This window comes from Eleutherodactylus coqui, chromosome 6 (genome assembly GCF_035609145.1).
Source record: "Eleutherodactylus coqui strain aEleCoq1 chromosome 6, aEleCoq1.hap1, whole genome shotgun sequence".
In the NCBI taxonomy this organism is placed as follows: domain Eukaryota; kingdom Metazoa; phylum Chordata; class Amphibia; order Anura; family Eleutherodactylidae; genus Eleutherodactylus; species Eleutherodactylus coqui.
In genome coordinates, this window is record NC_089842.1 from 24,873,720 (window position 1) to 24,897,951 (window position 24,232).

The following is a 24,232-nucleotide window of genomic DNA, read 5'->3' on the forward strand; positions in this document are numbered from 1 at the left end:
CGGTTACCTGCTGTCTGGTCGGCGGCTGCGGGGCGTCTGGTCGGCGGCTGCGATGCGTCCGGTTGCCATGGAGACACAGCTGGCGGCGTCTCGGGAGCGCGCACGTCGGGCTGCAGCGAGCGACGGGGAAAGAGCCGGCGGCCATCTTGAGGAAACTTTTATAAGTTGCTGAAACGCTGGAACGGTAAGTACGAACCAGCTAGAAATGTCATTTACAGGGGGGCTTTGTAATGTATGTTTAATGGGGGGGACTGGGCAAAAAAAAAAATTAACTGCTTCCTCGAGACATCTCCTTTAACATAAAGAATTAACCCTTTCCAATCCAATTTGTATCCTGGTTTTCCTAGGGGGCTTACACTTTTCCTGCCGTTTTACAACAGCGCTATCTGCTGGCTAAAGCCAGTGCTGCATGAGATGACACGTTGGGTAGACTCTAACAGCAGAGAGGCTGGCAATATACAGTAATAGAACCCCGACGGATGTCTTCCAACATCGGAGCTGTGCAGCCTTAAATCATAATGTCTTCAGAGGTCAGACAGTGGATTGGAAAGGGTTAAAGGACATTATTAAAAAAATCATTTGAGTATCTTGAAAGGAGACCCTTTTTTGTCGGTAGAACTCTCGGCCCATCCGACTATGGTGTTTAGAAGAAACAAGACCTTGAGAAAAATTTTAGCTGCCTCACTTCTGCGTCGAAACCGCAATTCTCCAATTAAGTTTTCAAATGTGGTAGAATGAGCTGCAAATGTTGTGAGAACATCTGTCACAAACGACGCACCATTGAATTGGGATACGGAAATATGCCATTTTAAATAAAACAGTTGATAAATTGTGGTTCAGAGAAGGTGGTGTATCTAATTGAGTGCCCCTGCAACATGCAGTAGATGGCCGGACAACCAACAGTCCAGGCAGCTGCACCAATCAACACAGATTCAACATTAGACAAGGATACCCAAAACAGACTATCTCTAAACACTTCCTCTTTCATCATAATGCGAAACCCTCTGGTATGAGGATTACCCCTATTGAAAAGATTCCCAAAGGAGAAATTGCGAAACTGAGAGCCAAAGAAATGTTCTATATCTTTTGATTTAATACACTAACTCCACATGGGCTTAACGAGGTATTACAAAAAAAAAATCTTTTTTTTTTCTTTTTTTTCCTTCACATCCCCAGTCAGTCTAGTTTTTTCTGTAGAAGGCCTACATATCCCAATTTGTTCTCCACTCCTATAAGTTCCGTTACAAGACACACTGTAGAAACAGAATCATGCATTTTTTATATGCATAGGCAATTATACAAATTGAGCCAAGACCAGGAAGTAGACATTGTTCTATAATATATTTATATAACTATGCAGCTATTTATCTATATATTTACTTATTTATTCATCTCTTAACTCAAAAATCTGACCACGTGTCATTAATTTTATACACCCTAGATGTCAGTCTTTATGCATATTCTTACCAGATAGTTGGAAGATAAAGAAGTCCTAAATAGTCCACAAAGAATTTATTTTTAGTACACATTTTTTTACTTTAGATACTATCTTTAACTATATTTATATATTGTATATTTTATGTTTTTTAGTATTTTTAGTTATAGGCAACTATTACACCGTGTTGAGAATATCCATAATAAGGATAGCCACTTGGATAAGATAGATTGGAATAATATATTTACTGATAATACAACTACAAATAATTATTAATATAAACAGGATGGCGTCCCTCAGAACCTATCGGTATTCGGGATCATGTGATCACAATTAGGATCACATGACAGAAACTCAGGACGTCATCACGTACTCTGTAGAGCACATTGCTACGCTCCTACACTAGACATAAACTTATGCTTTCCCTTTGAAATGTGCCTTGCGTTCCAACTAGGAACTCCCGGTCATGTGAACGGGACCAATGGTCGCGTCATCAGATACCGCCAATACTTCACGCCCGTTGACCACACAAAGAGGCAGGTAAGAACCACTTTGAGAAAGGATCTATGAATAAATAAATATATATGTTTGTATTTCTTTTAATGCTTGAGAAAGGCTAGTCAATAGCCAAACACATTGCATGTTTAAATAGACCTTCTTTGAGGACACCATCGGAACTGGATCCTCGTTTTTCCATTATCTACCTATCTCTACATACAACATTGGCTTGGACTAGGGGTGCACTCATCAGAGGCACCCCTGTGAAGTAAGTCCTACACTGTTCTTACTGGGGATGTTTGTACACTGGAGCGCTGTTTTTTTTTTTATAGCCTATGTACTGTATCTTTCCCCTTCTGATATACATGTATACTCTGAGTCCCCAATGATGCTCTCCTTGATGCGGATGTAGTAATGACCAGTGATTCTCGGATTGCCCACCACATTATACACCAGGAATTGGATCCCTATACAGAATTATTCATGGCCTACCTGGATCTTCGACGTACCCGTATTCCCAAGGGAAACCCGGGTACTTCAGGGTGAGTTAATATTATTTTATTCTCTCCACAATAACATCTGTTCACCTTTAATACTCCTCCACATTCTGCAGCGCTGCCTTCTTAATATTTTTCTGTGTAAGTGCGAGCGTCTGTAAGGGTCTGTGACAGCGTGAGTGGTTGTGAATGGGCAGAGGCGTGTGAGCGGTTGCAAATGGGCAAAGGCACATTTGGAGTGTGATCTGGTCAATCTTCACTACTTCTGTAAGTAATTTGTAGATCCCCATTAGGATGTGCTCCATGTTTAACAATGCCATCCAGTGTGCTACTTGTGCAATGTATGTGGTTCTTGATCAGCTGAACAAGGATGCATACTGCTGTGCAAGATGCATGGATGTCGCTCATTTGGAAGCCCAAATCCTGGTTCTAAATGAGCAACTGGCAACACTGAGATCCATTGAAAACATGGAAAGGAGATTGCTGCTCAATGAGCAGGAACTCACTGGGGTAGAGGCGGGGGTGGATGGTAGTTCGGGAGAGCAGGTGGATCAGGCAGCCAGCTGGGTGATTGTTAGAAGGTGTAGGGTGAAGAGGACCAGGAAGGCTAGACCTGCATTGGCACACCCCAACAAGTTTGCCAAATTGGCAGATGAGGGGATGCCATTACAGAGCCAGCACCACTGCAGCACATGCCCTCTGAACACCAGGGAGATGACTACTCCAGTAAGAAGAGGATAGATAGGGCAATCTGCCACAAAGACCGGGATTGTCGAACTGCTCGAGTTCGAAACACCGCGGATCGGGTTGACAGATTACTGGAAGGGGCTAGTGAGGATTCAGTGGTCATGGTGCACATTGGCACCAATGAACAAATTAGAGATCAATGGAGGATCCGAGCTCAGGTCTAGGACCTCCAAGGTAGTTTTCTCGGAAATACTATGTATACCACAAGCCACACTTGAAACCCAGCAGGATCTTATGAAGGTAAACAAGTGGCTCTGGAGTTAGTGTAGGACGGAGGGGTTCATGTTCCTGGAAAACTGGGCTGACTTTGTTGTCGGCTACAGGCTCTACTGCAGGGATGGGCTGCATCTCAATGGGGAGGGTGCAGCTGTGCCAGGGAAGAAGATGGCTAGAAGGTTGAAGGAGTCTTTAAACTGGGGACTCGGGGAGGGGAAAAAAGAGAAACAGGGGGGTAGACAGTGTAGACAGTGGGACCAAATAATGGAACTGGGGGTGGAGCAGGGGGTGGGGTTAGTACAGTTGGAACAGACAGAACAGCTAAAAGGACCATAAGCAGCACAATGAATATAAAGAACAACAACAACTGTATAAATTGCATGGCAACAAATGCAAGAAGTCTGATCAGTAAAGTGGTTGAGCTCAAAGCGAGAACGTCTGATGAAAATTACGATATAGTAGGAATAACGGAAACATGGCTTGATGATAAATGTGAATGGGCAGTAAATATACAGAGCTATAATCTCTTCAGAAGAGACCGTGGGAATCAGAAAGGGGAAAGGGTGTGTCTGTATGTTAAATCATACTTAATGCTGAGGCTATGAGAAGATATAGGTGTAGGTAATGAACACATGGAATCTCTGTGGATAGAAATACAGGGAGAAAAAAAAAAACCTGATAGACACAAGAGGCAGAGGAATAAAACCATACCCCCACTAAATATTGCATGCCTAACACAGGAGGAAGTGCAGAGTTGAGTGCCCAGATCTAATACACCCAAGGGTAATTCAGGGACCATACAATTTCACTCTCTTATCAGTGTCTAGTTAAGAATGTTTGTATACCTGTTGCAGTATTCCTGGCCTGGCGACCCCCCAACAATAATTCAGGGACCATTAAGCGTTCACTCCCATAACAGTGTCTAGTTAAAAAATGTTTGTCTCTGTTGCAATATTCCTTTTAAGTGCAAACCAATCACATCCATGTCTGTGTCTTGTCATAATTATGTGTGTCACAAGTGTGTATAAATATTCATGCTTCGAGTCTATTCCATTTTAGCCTGAAGAAGAACCCAATAGGTTTGCAAGCTCGCTATTACATCATGTATTTTTGTTAGCCATTAAAAGGTATCATATCTACAAGATTACGTGGTTTCTCTTGCTGGGAACAACCACATTTTGCTCCACTGGCTAACACCATACCAAACCTTTGTTTTCATTAAACCTCTTCATGTATTATATGGGGGATCGTTTTTCATTGCTCCTCACCTGTTGGTTTGGGTGAAGGTACGGGGTTAATCTTTGGGCAATCCTCAGGGAGGACACAAGGGCCGGATGATCCAGACTGGAAGACGAGCGGTTCACGGCAGACACATCCCCCCTTACAATATTTTGGACATATCCTGTTTTTGTTTCCTACATTTTCACAATTGTTCGGACATGCGGTCCCACATTCCGACCATTCTTGGTTCTTTGGGCATTGGGGCTCTGAAATAAAGAATTTCTATTATCAGATTCTGAAAAATGACTGAAATCAGTGAAATCTTACCAGAATTATCAGTTTATTTTTGCACTGTGCAGTTCATTAACCCCTTAGTGACAAGGCCTATTTTGGACCTAATAACACAATGATTTTTGGGAGATTTTCATCTTGAATTTTCAAAAGCCATAACTTTTTTTATCTCTCAGCTGACGCAGCAGTATGAGGGCTTGTTATTTGTGTGGTGAGCTGGAATTTTTGTTGGTTCCATATTCATGTATATATAATATATTGAAAAACTTTTTTTTTTTGAAGGGCAGAAGATTAAACCCATCAATTCTGGCAATGTTTTGGTTTTACCACTGTTCATCATGCAGAATAAACTACACATATAATTTTAGGGTCAGCATAATCGTACCCGCCCGCAGGAAATTGTGTTATCATTTTTTCTAGGTTTTTTCACTTTTGAACAATATAAACCTTCTTGTGCATCACTGCTTCAAAGTCCCACAACCTTTATGTTTTTCCATTGACAGAGCTCTGTTAGGGCTTATTGTGTGATGTTCTGTAGTTTTTTTGTGCCATTTTGGGGTTAAAAAGGCACAATCCCTCCAGGATGGCGCTGCAGAAATGGGAAGAGCGGAGTATGATGTAAAGACACTGGGGGAGATTTGCCAGATTATCTGGGGGTTTTCTGATATTGCAGGAGAGTTGTCACCCAGCACATTCTGAATGACACACAGTCTTCTGCCTGTGTGTCAGTCTACACCATAGTAATGTTATCCTATTCATGAACCTAGAAGCGCAGGATGAGCAGGGCTTTAGGTTTTTTTTAAAGTACAAAGAGAATTCAATATATTTTGAAATGACATATTTTTTGAATCACATTGTTCCAAACCCCTTCATGAATTATGTGGAGGATCGTTCTTCACTGCTCCTCACCTGTTGGTTTAGGTGAAGGTACGGGGACCATCTTTGGGCAATCCTTAGGGAGGACACAACGACCGGATGTTCCAGACAGGAACATGTAACCTTCATTACAGAAACATCCCCGCTTACAGCCATTTGGACACTTTATGCCTATTCGTCCTACAATATTACACCGGGCCGGGCAACGGGTCCCACATTCTTTCCAGTGTTGGTTCTCTGAGCAATTGCTCTCTGAAATAAAGAATTTCTATTATCGGATTCTGTAAACTAATTGAAATCAGTGAAATCTTACTATAATTATCAGTTTATTTTTACACTGTGCGATATAGAATATAAGGTATATATAGCTGAGTGGAAACCATCAACAAGCATGCAGGGGCTTCTGAGAGATCTTATTACACATATTATGTCTCCTGCTATGAACGGAGTTCAGGTCAGATCAGCTCCTTAACCTCTTAGTTACACGGCCTTTCTTTGACCGAAGGACGCTACAATTTTTGGGGTATTTTCATCTTCACTTTTCAAAAGCCATAACTTCTTTATTTTTCTGTTGAGGGCTTGTTTTTTGTGTGGTGAGATGTAGTTTTTATTAGTGTCATACTGATGCATACATAATGCATTGTATAACGTTGATTAAAAAAAAAATGAGGAAAGAGAAAAAAATATCAATTCTGTAACTTTTCTTTTTTTCCGGATTAAAAAAAAAGTACACTGCAGTACTTCCTTACTGAAATACATTATTGCTTACGTGTTTACACTGGATTTCTTTGCTACCGTTGAAAAGTGAAGAAAAATAAAGTTTTTTTGGACCTTCTTATGGATGGGCACAATTTTGGCATTTCTCCGGGTATCAGAAATATCACCTGTTAGAATGCACTGGTTATGCAAATAAGTTAAAGTTGCGACAATCACAGGTTAGAGTTCTACAAGACCTCTGGGATGGATGCTATTGCCTCCTTATTCAACTTTAAATCCACAGTACAGAAATGTGCTTATACAGTATTATATTTGTGTTAATTTGTCCTAAATTGGAATTTCTACCAAAATACTAGCAGAATGGGTCTAACAGAGAGTCCATCTCAGAGGAAAAGTGCCTCTGATATTCCTTTGGCTTCTTTTTTCTTACCTGCCCTGGGGAGTGAAAAATGGATTGACAAATATTGATACATTATCTGATATATTCGTCTTCGCCTGAGTTAATTTGGTACAGGTGTTTTCATATTGTTCGCACGGAAAATGTTATGAAGTCGTAGTTACTTCATAACCACGCAATAAAATATGTATCCACATTGAGCAGTGTTAGATTCTCCCCAGACTGCATGTACTGATGTCCCTCTGCAGAATGTACCACCCCCTCCGATTCTCCCCACTTTTTACCCTTAAAGGTACCCCCATTTTATTTGAATTTACTTCCACATTGGAGGTTGCAGCCCCTTCTTAGCCTTAAAGGCATGCGACATCTCAGCAGTCCATGGCCACTTCCTTATGTTTTTTACAGCCTTTCACACACACACACACATATATATATATATATATATATATATATATATATATATATATATATATATATACACACATATATATACATAGTGAGGTCAGTTAGATTTTCCTCAGTATATGCACAGAGAGGTCAATTGTATTCTCCTCAGTATGTACACATAGAGATGAGGTAGATTCTACTCAGCATATACACAGTGAGGTCAGTTAGATTCTCCTCAGTATATAAACATAGAGAGGAGGTAAATTCTCTTCAGTATGCAAATCATTTCTCTAGACTTCATGGTTTCTGAGAAAAGAACTCTCTCATGTATCATGGATTTTTGCACAGTTTTTCACACTTAGAATTGATTATTTAAGTTGTAACGCATTTACTTTTCCTATTTAGGACATTTCACATTCGTGAGGTACAGATTGGTGTTATTAGTTAATTGTAAAATTACACTTAATTTTGCACTTAGAATTGAATAATCAAGTTGTGACCCCTTTACTTTTCCTATTTATGACATAAATAATGGTCATGCCAAATTATAAGTTTGTGAGGTACAGATGTGTGCTATTAGTTACATTATATAGGGGGTTACTTACTTTTACACTTAGAAATTAATAATCAAGCTGCGACCCCTTGACTTTTCTTATGTAGGGCCTAAAGAATGGCTGTGCCAAATTTCATGTTAGCATGACAGAAGTTAGAAGGGAAGTTAGACAATTAGTGGTGAGTCAGTCAATGAGTGAGTGAGCGCTTTTACCTATACATTAGAGATGAGCGAGTATACTCACTAAGGCACATTACTCGAGCGAGTAGTGCCTTAGCCGAGTATCTCCCCGCTCGTCTCTAAAGATTCGGTGGCCGGCCCCGGTGACAGGTGAGTTGCGGCGGGGAGCGGGGGGGAGAGAGGAAAAGAGAGAGAGATCATTCCTCCTATCCTCCCCGCTCTCCCCCGCCACTCCCCGCCCCCCGTAGGCCCCCGAATCTTTAGAGACAAGCGGGGAGATACTCGGCTAAGGCAATACTAGCTCGAGTAATGTGCCTTAGCGGGTATACTCGCTCATCTCTACTATACATATATATATTACTAGCTGATATACCTGGCCTCACCCAAGTTAATTTGATACAGGTTTTTACATGATTGAACAGAAAATTTTATGAAGTCAAGGGTACTTTAGAGTAACCGATGAATAAAATATGTATATGCATAGAGGAGCGTTAGATTCTCCTCAGGCTGCATGTACCGATGTCCCACTGCAGAATATGCCAGCCTTCCCACTCTCCTCATTTAGGTCCTAAACAATGCCCCAAATTTCACACTTTTATGACACTGAAAAGTTACATTACATAGAGGTGCACTTGCTTTTGCAATTAGCATTGAATAATCAAGTTGTGACCCCTTTGATTTTCCTATTTAAGACCTAAAGAATGGTCAATCCCCCCGCTACCACCCCCCCCCCCCCCCGGACGAGTAAGCAGTTACTCGAAAAGACCAATGCTCTCTCGAGTATCAGCCGTAAACGAGCGTGCTCACTCATCTCTATTTAAAATGTTTTTTAATTCATTCCTTAAATGTGCTAGTTTGTGTTGTGCCTCTGCAGCTAGTGATTTTTTTATGTGTTTTCTCCAATGAAGCTATTCGAGAGAATATCTGAGATTTGGGCCATACAAAGTCTTGCATGCTTTTTGGACTTAGGTGATTTATGCCTCCGGACCCGGCTCCAGGAAGGAGATGTAGACAAGGTTGGCCATTCTTCCATCTCTGGTATCTGAAGCCAGGAATCCAAATTTCATATTTGTATGGCACCGGTAAGTTAGATTAGGTACATTACACAGGGTTGCAATACTTTTGCACATAGCATTGAATAATTGAGTTGTGGCCCCTTTACTTTTACTATTTAGGTCCTAGAGAATGCTTATGCCAAATTTCATGTTTGTACGACATCATGTTTGTACGACATCGAGCGGTTAGAAAATTAGATTTGCTACATTAGACAGTGGCGCCAATACGTTTGCACTTAGCATTGAAGTTTTGAGTTGTGACCCCTTTATTTTTCCCATATAGGACCTAAAGAATGATCATATCAAATTTTATATTTGTATGACATCGGGAAGTTAGAGAATTAGTGGTGAGTCAGTCAGTGAGTGAGGGCTTTCAGCTTTATATATATATAGACATACTAGTAATTATTAGGACATTAGGGTAGCAGAGTTTCTCGTAACACATCTCACTGACAGTAGCTTGATTAGTGCAAAAGACAAACACAGCTTGGCTCCTCAGACAACAGTGACATCACTGCAAGTCCTTCAGCCCACTGGATCTCTGTGGTAGTTCAATGTGTTCTGTCAGGACTGCTGAGTTGTGTAGGAAATTATAGTACCAGTGTTTCTGGTGGCACAATGCATCACACAGGTCTGCTACATGGTACATGCCCACACACACAGCTCTACTTCACCCCATACATCACACACACAGCTTGGCTCCTCCCACAGGTCCTTTAGCCCACTGGATCTCTGTGGTGGTGATAGGTTGTGTTCTTCTGTCAGGACTGCTGAGTTGTGTTTTCTGAGATAATAATGGCTTAGTTGTATTTTCAGTGTGTTATTTTTATCCTTCCCTTCCAAGAGCCCTAACTGTGTTGTTCCTCTGTCGGTCAGACTCTGCGTTTTATATATGTTGTAGGACCTTTGATGGTGTCACTAGGCAGTGGAACAATGACATCAGCAGGGGCAGATCACGAGAAGCACTCACTCACATACATACAGAAAATTGGTTGTTAGTAATTTGATAGATTGATGGGGTCCCAATTGACAGTCTGTGCAGCCAAGTGCCACACATACCCCTTCTAGGTGTTACGTCACAAAGCTGTGGGGTAAACCCCGGCATCTACAGCAGGCCTTACAGAGGCTCTACAACCAGCCACAATACCCCTGCATGATGGAAGTACTACAAATTGGGATACCACCTTTACTGTACAAATGCCCGTAGGAACAAATGGTAAGTTGGACTTCACTGCTCCTCACCTGTTGGTTTGGATGAAGGTATGGGGACAGTCTTTGGGCAATGCTTAGGGAGAACACAAAGACCAGATTTTCCAGACAGAAAGACGTATCCGTCATTGCAGAAACATCCTTGCACAGTTTTAGCAATACACTTGATTAATGCACCAACATTTCCACAGTTGTGCGGGCATGCGGTCCCATTGTTTTCCCAGTGTTGGTTCTTTGAGCATTTGGGCACTGAAATAAAGAATTTCTTATTATCAGATTCTGTAAAATGACTAAAATCAGTGAAATCTTACTAGAACTAATAGTTTATTTTTACAGGAGCTTTTGAGAGATCTTATTACACATATTATGTCTCCTGCTGTGAACGGCCAGAAGATCAGATCAGTGCATTAAGCGCTCCTTCATACTAGCAAGCGCGGTATCGCCACGAGAAAATCACGGCAATATCACATATGTGCTTATGCGATGTCTGGGCGTCAACTATGTTTTTCCGAGTAAATAATCTTGTATCGTATCACTGCCGCTTTCGATATTCTTGCGCGTTAGATGGTAATAGGAGTTTCTAATGTTAAAAACGTATCACGCAAATATCGCAAGTTCATGCACTGAAATACAAACAATCTGAGGCTCCATAAGGAAACATGAGTAAGAAAAAATAATAATAAATAGAAAAATGCAGAAAGACCTGATTTCCAAATCTCGCAACATCGCATGAGAGGAAAATTGCAGATGGGAATGAAGCAACTGAAAATCATGGGTTTCATATCTCTGCATTTTTTTGCACTCTCGCCAGTGTAAAGGCAGCCTTAGTGACAGCATAGCTTGGACCTACAATCTTTTGGGGATTTTCATCCTCACTTTTCAAAAGCCATAACTTTTTTATCTTCCCATCAACATGGCCGTACGAGGGCTTGTTTTTTGCCTGATTAGCTATAGTTTTTATTGGTATCATATTGGTGCAAATATAATGCATTGTATAACTTTTGTTAATGCTGTGCATCATAGATTATAAATGACATGATCATTTTTTTCCCACGCATTGGTACAATTATGATAACATAATTATATATGTTTTTTTAATTTTTGCCTATACGATTGGCTATAAGTTTGGACCATAATTTAATAATAATAATTGTTAAGGAGGGATATAGTTCCATAATTGCTGCAGCAGGTGGGGTCTCTGCCTTCCTTGTGTATGATGGTGACATAGACTTCTAGCGATTGACAATTGGAGAACATTTTATAAGGTTGTTAAAGTAGGTAGCTAGAGATGCTAGAAGAACATGAGAATTTTTTTGAGAGTACGAGGCGGGGAAGCCATCTGGTCCAGGACTGCATCCACTAGGGAATAGAGTAAAGTAACAAGTTGATTGCATCTGGTGAAATTGGAAGTAGCAACTTGTCCTGTTCCTCCAGTGATAACTTGGGAAGAGTGATGTTCTTTAGAAAAAGTTGAGTTGTGTGTGATCTTTCCTCACCTCCGACCAGAACCTCCCCACCCCATATATTATAAAGAGCGGAATAGAAAGAGGAAAAAGACCTGGCCACACCATCCATGTCTGACAACAACAACCCCTCCAAAGTGCAGATTTGGTGAATCCATGAACCTGATTTGGATTCCCTGATATGGCAGACATGACTTTCCCCCCTTTATTTCCGTGTGCATAGTATTTGTATCGGGAACGGAGAAAGGCCTTGGCTGCTTGAAAGTTTAAAATTAGAGATGAGCGAGCATGCTTGTTTAAGGCTGATACTCTAGAGCATCGGTCTTTTCAAGTAACTGCTTACTCATCCGTGCAACATGGGGGGGGGGGGTGGGCGGGGGCCAGTGGCGGGGAGCGCGGGGGAGAGAGAGAGATCTCTCTCACTCTCCCACCACTCCCCCTGCTGCCCCCTGCCGCTCCCCCCTCCCACATGTTGCTCGGACGAGTAAGTAGTTACTTGAAAAGACCGATGCTCTCTCGAGTATCAACCCTAAACGAGCGTGCTTGTTCATCTCTATTTAAAATGTTTTTTAATTAATTCCTTCAATGTGCTAGTTTGTGTTGTGCCTCTACAGCTAGTGATTTTTTTATGTGTTTTCTCCAATGAAGCTATTTGAGAGAATATCTGAGATTTGGGCCATACAAGGTCTTGCATGCTTTTTGAATTTAGGTTATTTATTCCTCGGGACCCGGCTCCAGGAGGGAGATGTAGACAAGGTCGGCCATTCTTCCACCTCTAGTATCTGAAGCTAAGAATTCAAGGTTTAGTACTTCCCAACAAGATGGTAAATCTTCTAGATTATGGATGGTGACTCTTGCCATTTCTGGTGAAGCCAAGGCCAAAAGGAAATACCCATCTGTAGGGGATGTACATCGCTCTCAGCTTGTCTGTAACCAGTTTTATGAGTTTGCATTTAAATAAAATGGTTGGGACCAAGTCCTGATTAATGTGGATATTTGCCTCATCATATTGGTGCTGACCACATTCCTGTGCTTTCACCAGTAGCAAAGTGGTATCTGGATAAAGCAGGGGGCCACAAATCACATCTTGTGGTGGATCAGATAGAGCTGGTATTGGCCTCAGGGCTCTATGAACTCGTTCAGTGTTGATCTCACTTGCAAGCTGCTGGCGCACTAGGTCTGAGAAAACAGCTCCTAAAGTCATTCCCATGGTTGAAATTGTAACCCCCCCCCCCCCCCCCCCCCTCAGGTAAGCCTCTAATTCTCACAGTTTGCCTCTTGCTCCAATTCTCTTGGCTTTCCAGGAGCAGAAAGGACTGATTTATTTCAGAGCCTTGTAGCATAGCACGTTCTTTTAGTGCGCCCCAAAAATGTGTTAGTGATTGTTGGGGTTGCTCCAGGGAGTCCACCCTTTCTCCAATCCGACAGATATCTGCTTTGATATCCACTATATCATTAACGATAGGGGCTAAGGCAGAAGACAGTCTTTTTAAGAAACTCTTTTGATATGCTGTGAGAGACTGTTCCTTTTGCTCCCTCTGTTGCAGTGTCCTCCTCAGAGTTTTTAGAAGTGTGTTGATCAGTTCCTCTGCTTGCAACATTTTGGGACCATGAGGTGCAGCCGTTTCTCTGTTTTTTAAAGAATTTGTCCATCTCTGGCTGTTTGGATGGTGGTGGGAGCTGGGAGGTTTCCCTGCTCTTTTCCTTCAGGCTGTGCTTCCCCATCGTGTATCACTCATGTAGTAGCTAGGCTAGTTAGGAGTTCAGTGCCTGGAGCTCAGGGCTTACACATTTGTATCTACCCAGTCAGGCTCCGCTGCCCGGGATGTGCACTTTGTTCACATCATGTCTGTAATGGGAGATCTTATTAGGGGGAACCTACCTTTCTTTATAGTTGTCTCCTGACTCTGAGTATCTTCAACTGTCTGCTGGTCCTGAGCATCAATTATTTGGAGAACTGCAGGAGAGAAAAGGGGAGGAGCTACTTATTAACCCATGAATGTCAGCAGCCGTACACATCATCATATAATCACATCCACAGGCTCCTATAGAGATACAGAATAGGAAGAATATTTACTTATGTCACTCTTAGCTGAGGGCCCTTATACCTGGGAGATACATGCTTCTGCACTCCAATACAAAGTCTATAACACCCCCAACTATCACACTTAGTGATTGTTGTGAAACTATATCTTCTGCTCCCCCTGGAGATGAGGGAATCTCTAAATTTTAGCTTCCCCAACATTTCATAGACGATTTCTTACTTCAGAGCTGCATTACCTGTATAAAAGATGGAAGAGGCCGGAACGCTGTAAAGGGGTTTTCTGATTTGTACTTAAAAGAGTTTAGAGGATTACAAAAAAAGATGAGTTTTAATACTATACACAGCGCTACTCTTGTCCGCAGGCCGTATCTGGTACTGCAGCTCAGCACTTTTTGCTTGAAGTATGATCATGTGAATGGTGCAGAAAAAGAAAAACGGGTAGAGAGCCCCCAAAGATGTAGTACTCCCGTATCACATGGTGCATTGAAGGCAGTGTTTCAGAGACTGTACTAAAGCTACACCATTACTGCGGGCAACAGACGTACGATGAAATGCGCAGAGAATAGAAGAAAGAGATTTGCTATAGGCACAACCTTCCTCATATGAAAAATCTCAATAGGCAGGGTAAGAAAACCTGACTTCTCTTTAATTTAGAAAGCAGTGAACAGAGGCGCTTTGAGATGCAGACCTCTTCTACAGTGAATGCTGCAGGGACAGTATTATATGCAATAAATTGGCCAATACATTAGCTGAAACATTTGAAAGATACAGTAGGGGATGGAGAAAGAAGAAGGTGAAAGATAAGGGGTTAAAAGCTGAAAAGGGGAAACAAATAAGTACATTTTCTTAATTACTAGAAAAAATTAAATGTATTAAAAGTAAAAAAAACACAAAAAACTTCTACTATTTGTAAGAAAAATTAAAACAACCCCCCACCCCCAATATATTTGGCATCGCTACATCTGTAAATCTCTGATCTGTCGATGCAACAGCATATTAATCCTGCACACTGAAAGCCATCAGAAAAAAAATACACAACATCAGAATTGCGCTTTTAGTTGTTAGGTGCACTGTTCAGACACAATCTTCTGTGTCTGGCAAATATGGGCGTTGTCCCATTCTCTCTGTTCCCTGAGCGTATATTCACTCTTTTCCAGCATTCCAAAAGTTAATAGGTTCTGGTCTCCTGTTCAGCTGATGCACCTTTTGCAATCACTGCCCTATATAGCTGCTCTGGGCCTTTCAGACCTCGCTGCAGTGTTGATGAAAGTTTATTCCCTTCACTTCATGTCCAGCCACTGTTTCCTCAGTTACCTTGCGTTCTTCATTCGTGTACTCTGTGGTTTGTTATTCCCATTGTCCATTTCTCTGATTCCTTGTCACCTCGTTCTTTCTTTGTTTCTGTACTCCCCGTTGTTGTTCTATCTTTGTCCTATAGGTGTTCTGGCCCACAAGGGTAAGTCAGTGCCTAAAGGACGACTGTGGAGTCATCCTTATTGGGACGAGTTCTTCTCTTGTAGACAGGGGTCTCCCTCTCCTGGTTATCAGTTTCGGGCAAGATGCCTTCCCTAGTTTCTATCCGTATACGGGATTGTTCATCTGGTATCTTACCTCCCACGCTGGGGTTGGCTGTCAGCTGTGCTAGATCGGATCTCCACCTACATGGTAGGTTCCACATCCACAGTCCTTACACCCTCTCCATGATAAAATGTAATAAAAAGTGATCAAAAAAGTTTTACGTACACCAAAATTGTAGAAATAGAAACTACAGGAAATTACACAAGAAACAAGCTCTCATACAACACTATAGCAATAGAAAAATAGTTATGGCGGTCAAAAGATGGCAGCAGAAAATAATTTAATGTTTTTCTGAAGATATTTCACTTTTTAAAAGTAGAACGGGAAGAAAGAAAAAAAATATTATATATATTTGGCATCATGATAATTACATTTGGCATCATGATAATTACATTGACCCAGAAAATACAATTATCATGACATTTTTTCTTCAGTGTATAAGCTATCAAAATAAGACCCACCTAAAGTTGGCGAAATTGCATTTTTTTTTCTACTTCACTCCACTTAGAAATATTCAAACGTTTTTCAGTACATTATATGGTAGATTAAATAGCACCATTGAAAAATGCAACTTGTCCCACAAAAACAAGCCCTCAGACAGTATATTGAGATCCGAGTCCGGCCACCTCTGACTGGTTGAATGCAGTGATTGGGAGTTACAAGAACAGCTAAGCGGGTTCCTCTACGCAGTTTCCGTATCTCCTATAGAAAATAATGGGAACTATGGAGACAATGTAGCATGGTGGGCTGTCCTGTGTCTGCAGCTCCCAAGTTACAGAAATGGGAAAGCACAGTCCACTTGGTTGTTTCTGTATACCCGGGCACATCATACAGCAGAGTATTCTCATTGTGGCCGTTATGGGCAGAATGAAAGGACTGGATTAGAGATGAGCGAACGTGTCCGTTACGGACACATCCGCACCCGGACACCGGCTTTGGCGAACACTGCAGTGTTCGCGCGTAAGTGTCCGGGTGCCGCCGGGGGGCGGGGAGATGCGCGGCGGCGCGGGCGGCAGTAGCGGGGAACAGGGGGGAGCCCTCTCTCTCTCCCTCTCCCCCCCACTCCCCGCCGCACCCCCCCCGCGCTGCCACGGCGGCCCCCGAACTTTTTCGCCCGAACACTGAAGTGTTCGCCAAGTTCGGTGTTCGGGCGAAAAAGGGGCGGGGCCGAACGTGTTCGCTCATCTCTAGACTGGATTCATTGGTCTACACAGTTTATACGGGTCACTTACCTGATGCAGAAAATAGGAGGATTACACTCAGTTTCCACATTTCTGATGTTAGACTTCTGACTCATCTGTATCTAAAGGAAGTAGTAAACAAATTACAATTAGGCAAGGCCCTATTTCTGTTGTGTACAGGATTTGTACACTCCATAATAATGTGGTTATCTCTTTAGTGTATGTGTAACTTTAAAAATATCAAATTTGGTTATTTTCTCATTCACTCTATGCTTAGAAAACCTTAGCTTTGACCCATTTGTCAGTTAGCAATATGGAAGATAACTACCTTGGGATTGGGGGATAGTACTGATGCACTGGTTGGTTTTAGGGAGTTCAGATAAAAAAGGGAAGGAGTTTAGGAGAAAAGTGCAAGCTGGAGTTCTAACAGTCTAGATGGAGGAATAGAAGAGTGAAGATGGAAAAAGCCAGTGAGGTAGGAAGGAGTCAAATGTGAGTACAAAAGTTACATAAGATTTGGAGAGAGGAGAAAGAAGAAATAGGAAGCAGGATTTTCATTGGAAGAAGCAGAGCTAAAGGAAACAGATCAAGAAAAGCAAGAAGCCGGCTAAAAGTATCAGAAACTAACAAAACATAAAGCTTCATTCCTAAAGTAATACAAGACAAGAAATAGGGCGAGAAAAGCAGGAGGGCAAAGCATAGGGGACAGAAAGGTTTCCCATGCTTGTTACTATTATAGAGCCCATCAGTGTTCAGATATGATTTCTGCAGTTAATGCCTGCATAAGTATGGATCTATGTGACAGTATTGCATAAGGAAAGTCAAAAGATAAAGTAATGCTATGTATAGGAAGTATTGAAAATTCTTCTCTTAAAGCAAATAAACTGATTTATGGTTTCACCATTCACCCTGCCTTCTGGTGTCCCTTCCCACCACCACATCTACATTTAGGTACCACACTACACTTCAGGGGAAAGGAAAAGTTTTATATTTCATTGTTCCTTTTTCATTATTATTTAGTCCAGCACAGGTCATGGCCAGTATACCAACTGGCATTGCGAACTTGGCAAACTAACATCTTAGCCCATTCGACTTTGCGGGTAGTTGCAAACAAGCCAAAAACTAAATTTAGAATTTTTCAACTGCATACTGCCCTTCTGCCTTGTGAGAGGAAGCAGTGGCGCCACTGTGACCAACATCTTTGCTGCCCATTTCACCCCACTCTGGCGTGTTCCATTTCTATCACTACATTGGCTATGATAGAAAGAGGGCCTTGCCTAATTATTTTAATGAGTTGATAGCATGTCCCTCTCCTATGACCTCACTGACATTGGAGGCCATGATACCACATGACCTCATGTTGGAATACAATCAAAAGTACAGGATCTGTCTGAGTGTCCTGGTAAGCAATGTAAATACTCGGATAACCCCTTTGTTAATGCAATCTGCACTATTTGATATACTGTGGGTGCCATATTAAGTGTTGCTGGTACGAGCTCAGAAAGAACAACAAAGGCTACACATCATGACATGGTATTACAATTGCTGACTCTGCTTTATTGTAAATTCACACAGCTTTTTATAGAACAAATAGGTCTGTAGGTCAACAGAAAATGGGTGTTACAAAGCCAAACAAAGTTATGTGGGAGATGATGGTGATGTTCTCCATTTTGTTGTTCAGCTGTGTAATTTTTAAGATGGAGGAGTGTAAAGGAAACTGTATTTCTCATGTAGTTGGCTTGTGATTTTGTCCTTTAACCCCTTGAGTGGCGGGTTTCCTACCACCCTGTCGTGCCCACCAGGGCAGTTTTTTTTAAATGGTGTAATCATTGAATTTCAACTAATTTTGCAGTTGCGTCTCAAGAGCCATAACTTTTTCATTTTTCCATTGACATGGCCATATAAGGGCTTGCTTTTTGCGGGACAAGTTGTGATTTTTTAAACAGGGGGGAGGAAAAAAAGAAATGGGGAAAAAAGAAAAAAAGGGGCCATGTCATTAAGGGGTTAAATAATGTATTAACTTCCTTCTCTGGGTCATTACGACGCATGGATACCACATGTGTGATTGTATTTTTGATTTTTTACAAAGTAAAGGGAGACAAGTGTTTTTATAATTTTTTAAATAATTTTTAAACTTTTTTTTTTTTTGTCCTTTTGGGGACTTCCACAGGGACCCATCAGGACCCCTGATCACATTCCGGGGGTCTGATGGTGACAGCCCTTTAAATGCTGCAGTGACAGCCCTTTACATGCTGCAGTCACATAGACTGCAGCATGTAAAGGGTTAACACAGCAGAGATCGGAGGTTTTCTCTGATCTCTGCTGTAAGAGCAGGTACCTAGCTGTCCTGTGACAGCCAAGCACCAAGCTCTCCCTGCCACAGAGACCATCGGCTTGCTTCTGACAAGCCGATGGTCTCTATGGCAACCTGTAAACAAAGCAGGAGTTGCCTGCATATCGGCAATATCTTCTGCTGGTTTTTCAAAGCCCTTGCTTTGTTCTCTGTGGGTCTGTGCAGGCAGAGCACAATGTTACAGCTTGTGGCATTGTGCTCTGCAGCTCCCATAGTGATACATAGCCCGGAAATCTTCTGGGCTATGTTGCTATGAGCAGTGGAGCTCCTCCCGGAAAATTTCCGGGCGTGCCACTCAAGGGGTTAAACCTACTTAGGTACAAAGGAGAATGATAATTTCTTTTCTTTTCTAGAGACCTCTTAAAGTAAAACAAGACAAACAGGAAGGATCAGGATAGAAGAGTTATGTCTGTTGCTTATTGTGCCATGTGGCAAGTCTCTTCTGAGCATGTCTAATAATCTTGTTTCCCCCTCTCTTCTGGCTATAGTGACCTCTTCTGATTACGTCATAAACAGTCCCCAGGAGAATGACCTATCGGCACACCAAATGTAATCCATATGAATGTCCCACCTTCCTTTGTTTGAATTACTATTAGAGATGAGCGAGCATACTCGTCCGAGCTTGATGCTCGTTCGAGTATTAGGGTGCTCGAGATGCTCGTTACTCGAGACGAGCACCACGCGGTACTCGTCTCGATTAAACGAGCACTGACCATTGAATTCAATGGAGCCGGCAATATAGCCGGCTCCATTGAAAGCAATGGGCTGCCGGCGAGCGCGGGATGAATTTTCGGGAAGGGCTTAAAAATATAAGCCCTTCCCTGAAATTCATCCAGAAATGTGTAAAAAGTAAAAAAATATATATACTCACCTTGTCCCGGCAGACGGAGTTCAGCCGCGGCCGGCCGGCAGTTCTCCTGAACTGCTGTGACTAGTATTCAGCAGCTGGGGATTTAAAATCCCCGCCTGCTGAATGAGCTGCCTCTGATTGGTCACAGCCTCACTAATCAGAGGCAGCTCTCACTCATCACCCATTCATGAATTCATGAATGGGTGAGTGAGTGCTGCCTCTGATTGGCTCAGCGCAGGGACCAATCAGGGGGAGCTCTCAGCTGTCATTCAGCTGAGAGCTTCCCCTGATTGGTCCCTGCGCTGAGCCAATCAGAGGCAGCACTCACTCACCCATTTATGAATTCATGAATGGGTGAGTGAGAGCTGCCTCTGATTGGTGAGGCTGTGACCAATCAGAGACAGCTCATTCAGCAGGCGGGGATTTTAAATCCCCACCTGCTGAATACTACAGAAAGCAGTTCAGGAGAACTGCCGGCCAGATGTGGCTGAACTCTGGCTGCAGCGGAAAGATGAGTATACATTTTTTTTTTTTTTTTTTTACACATTTTAGGATGATTTTCAGGTAAGGGCTTATATTTTTAAGCCCTTCCTGAAAATTCATCCCGCGCTTGCCGGCAGCCCATTGCTTTCAATGGAGCCGGCTGTATTGCCGGCTCCATTGAATTCAATGGGATAACATCGTTCTTCTCTGCCACAGCTGTGTCTTTATGCTGACAGTGCAGGGGGTCTCACTCTTGCCACTATTGTGGCTTAATAGTGAGACCTCGGAGCCCGAAATGCAGCCCTGCATGTTGCTCCTCGCCTGCTCTATCCATTTCTGTGTTTTTTACATGACTTTGGTGATTTGCTAAGATTTTCACAAATGAAAACCTTAGCGGAGCACCAGTCATATACAAAAATGCTCGAGTCGCCCATTGACTTCAATGGGGTTCGTTACTCGAAACGAACTCTCGAGCATCACTAAAAGTTCGACCTGAGTAACGAGCACTCGAGCATTTTGGTGCTCGCTCATCTCTAATTACTATATAAACCTTTTTCCTCCAAAATAAAGACAGATGTCCTGTGGTATACACTCTACAATGATGTGTCTTTCATTGGCTTCTTCGGGATCATATTAATCATATGTAGCATGGCACCCACAGTATACCGAACAGCGCATTTTGCGCTTACAGTTTTATTTGGTTCAAAACTGTTTTTCCTTTTGGAAGTGTAAATAGCACTTTCTGAGGACTTATTTCTGCTGTCTCCAATTGTATAGATAGAAATCTGGAATCCCTTTGTTGTCTTTCTTGTTTCTTGGAGACACACTGTCTCATAACCATTATTAAAGGGGTTGTTCTGTCGCTCAAACTCAATTTTTTTCCCCAATAATGCCCTGTAGAGTAAAAGCATCATACAATACAGCATTAGACATAAAAAATCAGTATTCTGCTAACCTTTTTATTCCTTTTCTTCCCCTTTTAAAGATGACCTGCTGGGGTAGTTCCCATGATCCACTGCTCTCTCTCCCCCTCTGCGTGCACGTTCCCGATGACACCGGTCACATGACTTGAAGACCGGCGTCATTATGGAGATGCACGCTGTCTCGGGGAGAGCAATATTGGGCTGTGAGTGTCAGCCTGATATAGCTCTCCCGCTCCGCGAGTCCCTTCACTGTTTTGAATGGAACCGGCAGCCGCCCGACTCCATTCAAAGCAATGGGAGAGCAGTGCAATCTCCTGCTACTGTTCTGACAGTCCTGTCACAGTGTCCAGTGATAAGGGGACATGCTGGGGAGATGAAGGAATCTCCTGCTACAGCTGTCAGAGCAGTGGCAGGAGATTGCGATCTCTATTGCAATCTCTATCATTACTTTCGATGGCAGAGGAACGCAATTGGTGTTACTTTCACTTTCAATTACTTTCAATGGCAGAGGATATCGTTCCTCTGCCATTGAAAGTAATTGAAAGTGAAAGTAACACCAAACAAGCCCCCCACACAGACGCCCCCCCCCCCAAAGTGCTCCTTCCCACAGTGCCCCCCCCAGTGTCTCCCCCACACATGCCCCTCCACAGTGCCCCCCCTACAGTGTCCCTCCCCACAGTGCCCCCCTCCAGTGTCCCCCCCAACAGCGCCCCCACACACATGCCCCTAGGCAGTGTCCTCCCACAGTGCCCCCTGCACACATGCCCCCCCCACAGTGCCCCCCACAGTCCCCCTCCATAGTTCCCCCCTACACATGCCCCCTCAGTTACCCTTCCACAGTGCACCCCCACATGCCGCTTACAGTGCCCCCCCCATAGTTGCCCCTACAGTGTCCACACAGTGGCCCCTTTAGTGCCCTACCCCACAGTGTCACCCTCCACAGTGCCCCCCTCCACAGTGCCCCCATCCACAGTGCCCCCCTCCACAGTTCCTTTCACAGTGCCCGCCCACCGGCCCCCCTCAGTGCCCCCACACACATGCCGCTCCACAGTGCCCCCTCAGTGTTCCCCTTCACAGTGTCCTCCTCCACAGTGCCCCCATACACATGCCCCCCCACAGTGCCCCCCTCCACAATTCCACCCTACATATGCCCCCTCAGTGCCCCCCTAGACAATGCCCCCACAGTCCCCCCTTCATACCCCTCGCAGTGCCCCCTCTACAGTGCCCCCCCAGTGCCCTCTCCCACAGTGCCCCCCCTCACTTGCCCCTTCCCGTGTCCCCCACCTTCAGTGCCCCCCACAGTCCTCCCCTCCACAGTCTCCACCCACAGTGCCCCCCCTCACAGTGCTGCTATACACATGACCCCCCCACACACACACACAGTGCTCCCTACACAGTACCCCTCCCCCAGTGTCCCCCACAGTGCCCACACACAGTGGCCCCCACAGTCCCCACCTCCACAGTTCCCTTCACAGTGCCCCCCTCACAGTGCCCCCATACACATGCCCCCCACAGTGTCCCCTCCACAGTGCCTCCCCAACGCATTTCCCCCCACGGTGCCCCACCCACAGTGCCCTTTCCACAGTGCCCCTCCACAGTTTTTCCCACACACAGTGCCCCCCCCCCATAGTCTACACTTCCACAGTCCTGCCTTCAGTGCCCCCCCTCACAGTGCACCTCCACAATGCCCCCCAAAGTGCCCCCCACAGTGCCCACACACAGTGTCCCCCCTCTAGTGCTCCCCCACAGTGTCCCCTCCACAGTGCCCCCACAGCGTCCTCCCCCAGAGTCCACACACAGTGCCCTCCCCCACAGTGCCCACACACAAGTACACTGACAGCACCCCACGCTCCTCCCACCCACAATTACAGTTACACCTATATATAGATAACACCGAACCCACCATTCACAACAGACACAGCTCACCTCCTCCCCTCCCTGCACAGGATTACCCAGCTTGACAAATTACTGTCACAGCCCCCCTCCCACCCCACGAGACAAATCACTGACACAACCCCCCCAACCTCTTCCCCCGGCGACAAGTCTATGTGGCAGCACCCAACAGTGACAAGTGTATGTGACAGCAACCCACGGTGACAAATCTATGTGACAACACAACCCACAGTGACAAATCTATGTGACAGCACCCCAGAGTAACAAGTCTATGTGACAGCACCCCACGGCGACCAGTCTATGTGACAGCACGCCACCGCAACAAGTCTATGTGACAGCAGCCCACAGCGACAAGTCTATGTGACAGCACTTCTTACAGCGACAAGTCTATGTGACCCCCCTTCCGGCCAATACATTGACATCAAGACCCCAGCCTACACTTTTGTATGAAAAAATGTATAGAGTGGACTGATAAAACCTGTTGCAAAAGTTCTTAAAATCACATATTCTGTGCATTTAAAAAATGTGTAGTTACTCTTTAAATTACAATTCCTGCATATGATGTTATTATCAGAATTGTCTCTTTAGCAGCTGAAGAGTAACAATAAGTAAGGCCACTTATATATTAGAAGATGCCCTCTGCAGTATCTTATGTTAGTAAACCCTCTCCATAGGTTGTACAGTCATAGCTATTAGTGAGTAGTAGTGGCAGGTACCTACCTGTGTGATGTCTCAGCTGTGGTCTGCTGCTGGTGCAGGTATGTGCAGGATTATATAGGGCACTGTGGGTGTCAGCAAGTTGTACATCATCCTTGCAGCAAAACTTCATTTAGTTCCCAGTTATGTCGTGTCAGCTGGTATTTCTTATGCAACGTGCAGTGACATGTTTAAAAAAACTTGTTAAGGTAATTAGTGGCTCCTGGTAATCCTCAAGGCAGAGGTTGGTGGCAATGACAGCTCAGCGATGATGGAGCTTGTAAACTGATTTATGCTTCGGGGTAAATAACGCTCTTATATTTACAGATTAAATAAAGCTGCAGCTCTGTATTACCTACATCCTCGCCAACTCTCTAGGAACAGCCCGGAGGCTCCAGGAAAAAGGAAAGACTTCTTGCACTCCCCAGAGAGTTGGTAAGTCTCCCGGGTAGAGCTGGTTCTTCCACTGGGGTGGGTTGTGATTGCTTG

General features: G+C 43.7%; 2 protein-coding genes across 10 annotated transcripts in view; one reads left to right on the top strand and one right to left on the bottom strand.

Annotated features, from left to right (window-relative positions):
- LOC136631951 (zonadhesin-like) overlaps positions 1–23,857 on the bottom strand; it is a 91,608-nt gene extending 67,751 nt beyond the window's left edge. For 2 of the 9 annotated variants that reach the window (XM_066606466.1, XM_066606460.1), the window contains exons 1-6: positions 23,768–23,846; positions 16,597–16,667; positions 13,625–13,699; positions 10,313–10,528; positions 5,815–6,033; positions 4,662–4,880 (exon numbers count right to left, since the gene is read on the bottom strand). In XM_066606466.1, coding sequence (XP_066462563.1) covers positions 4,662–4,880; positions 5,815–6,033; positions 10,313–10,528; positions 13,625–13,699; positions 16,597–16,636 — 769 coding nt within the window. In that variant the 5' untranslated portion in view covers positions 16,637–16,667; positions 23,768–23,846. Of the gene's footprint in view, positions 1–4,661; positions 4,881–5,814; positions 6,034–10,312; positions 10,529–13,624; positions 13,700–16,596; positions 16,668–23,767 lie in introns of all 9 variants that reach the window. The other 7 variants (XM_066606462.1, XM_066606459.1, XM_066606468.1 and 4 more) reach the window with 6 other exon arrangements.
- Positions 23,858–23,973: 116 nt separating this feature from the next.
- LOC136631954 (uncharacterized) overlaps positions 23,974–24,232 on the top strand; it is a 134,695-nt gene continuing 134,436 nt past the window's right edge. Inside the window, exons 1-2 of the mRNA XM_066606473.1 lie at positions 23,974–23,987; positions 24,071–24,178. The gene's annotated coding sequence lies outside the window, so the exon portion shown is untranslated. The remainder of the gene's footprint in view (positions 23,988–24,070; positions 24,179–24,232) is intronic.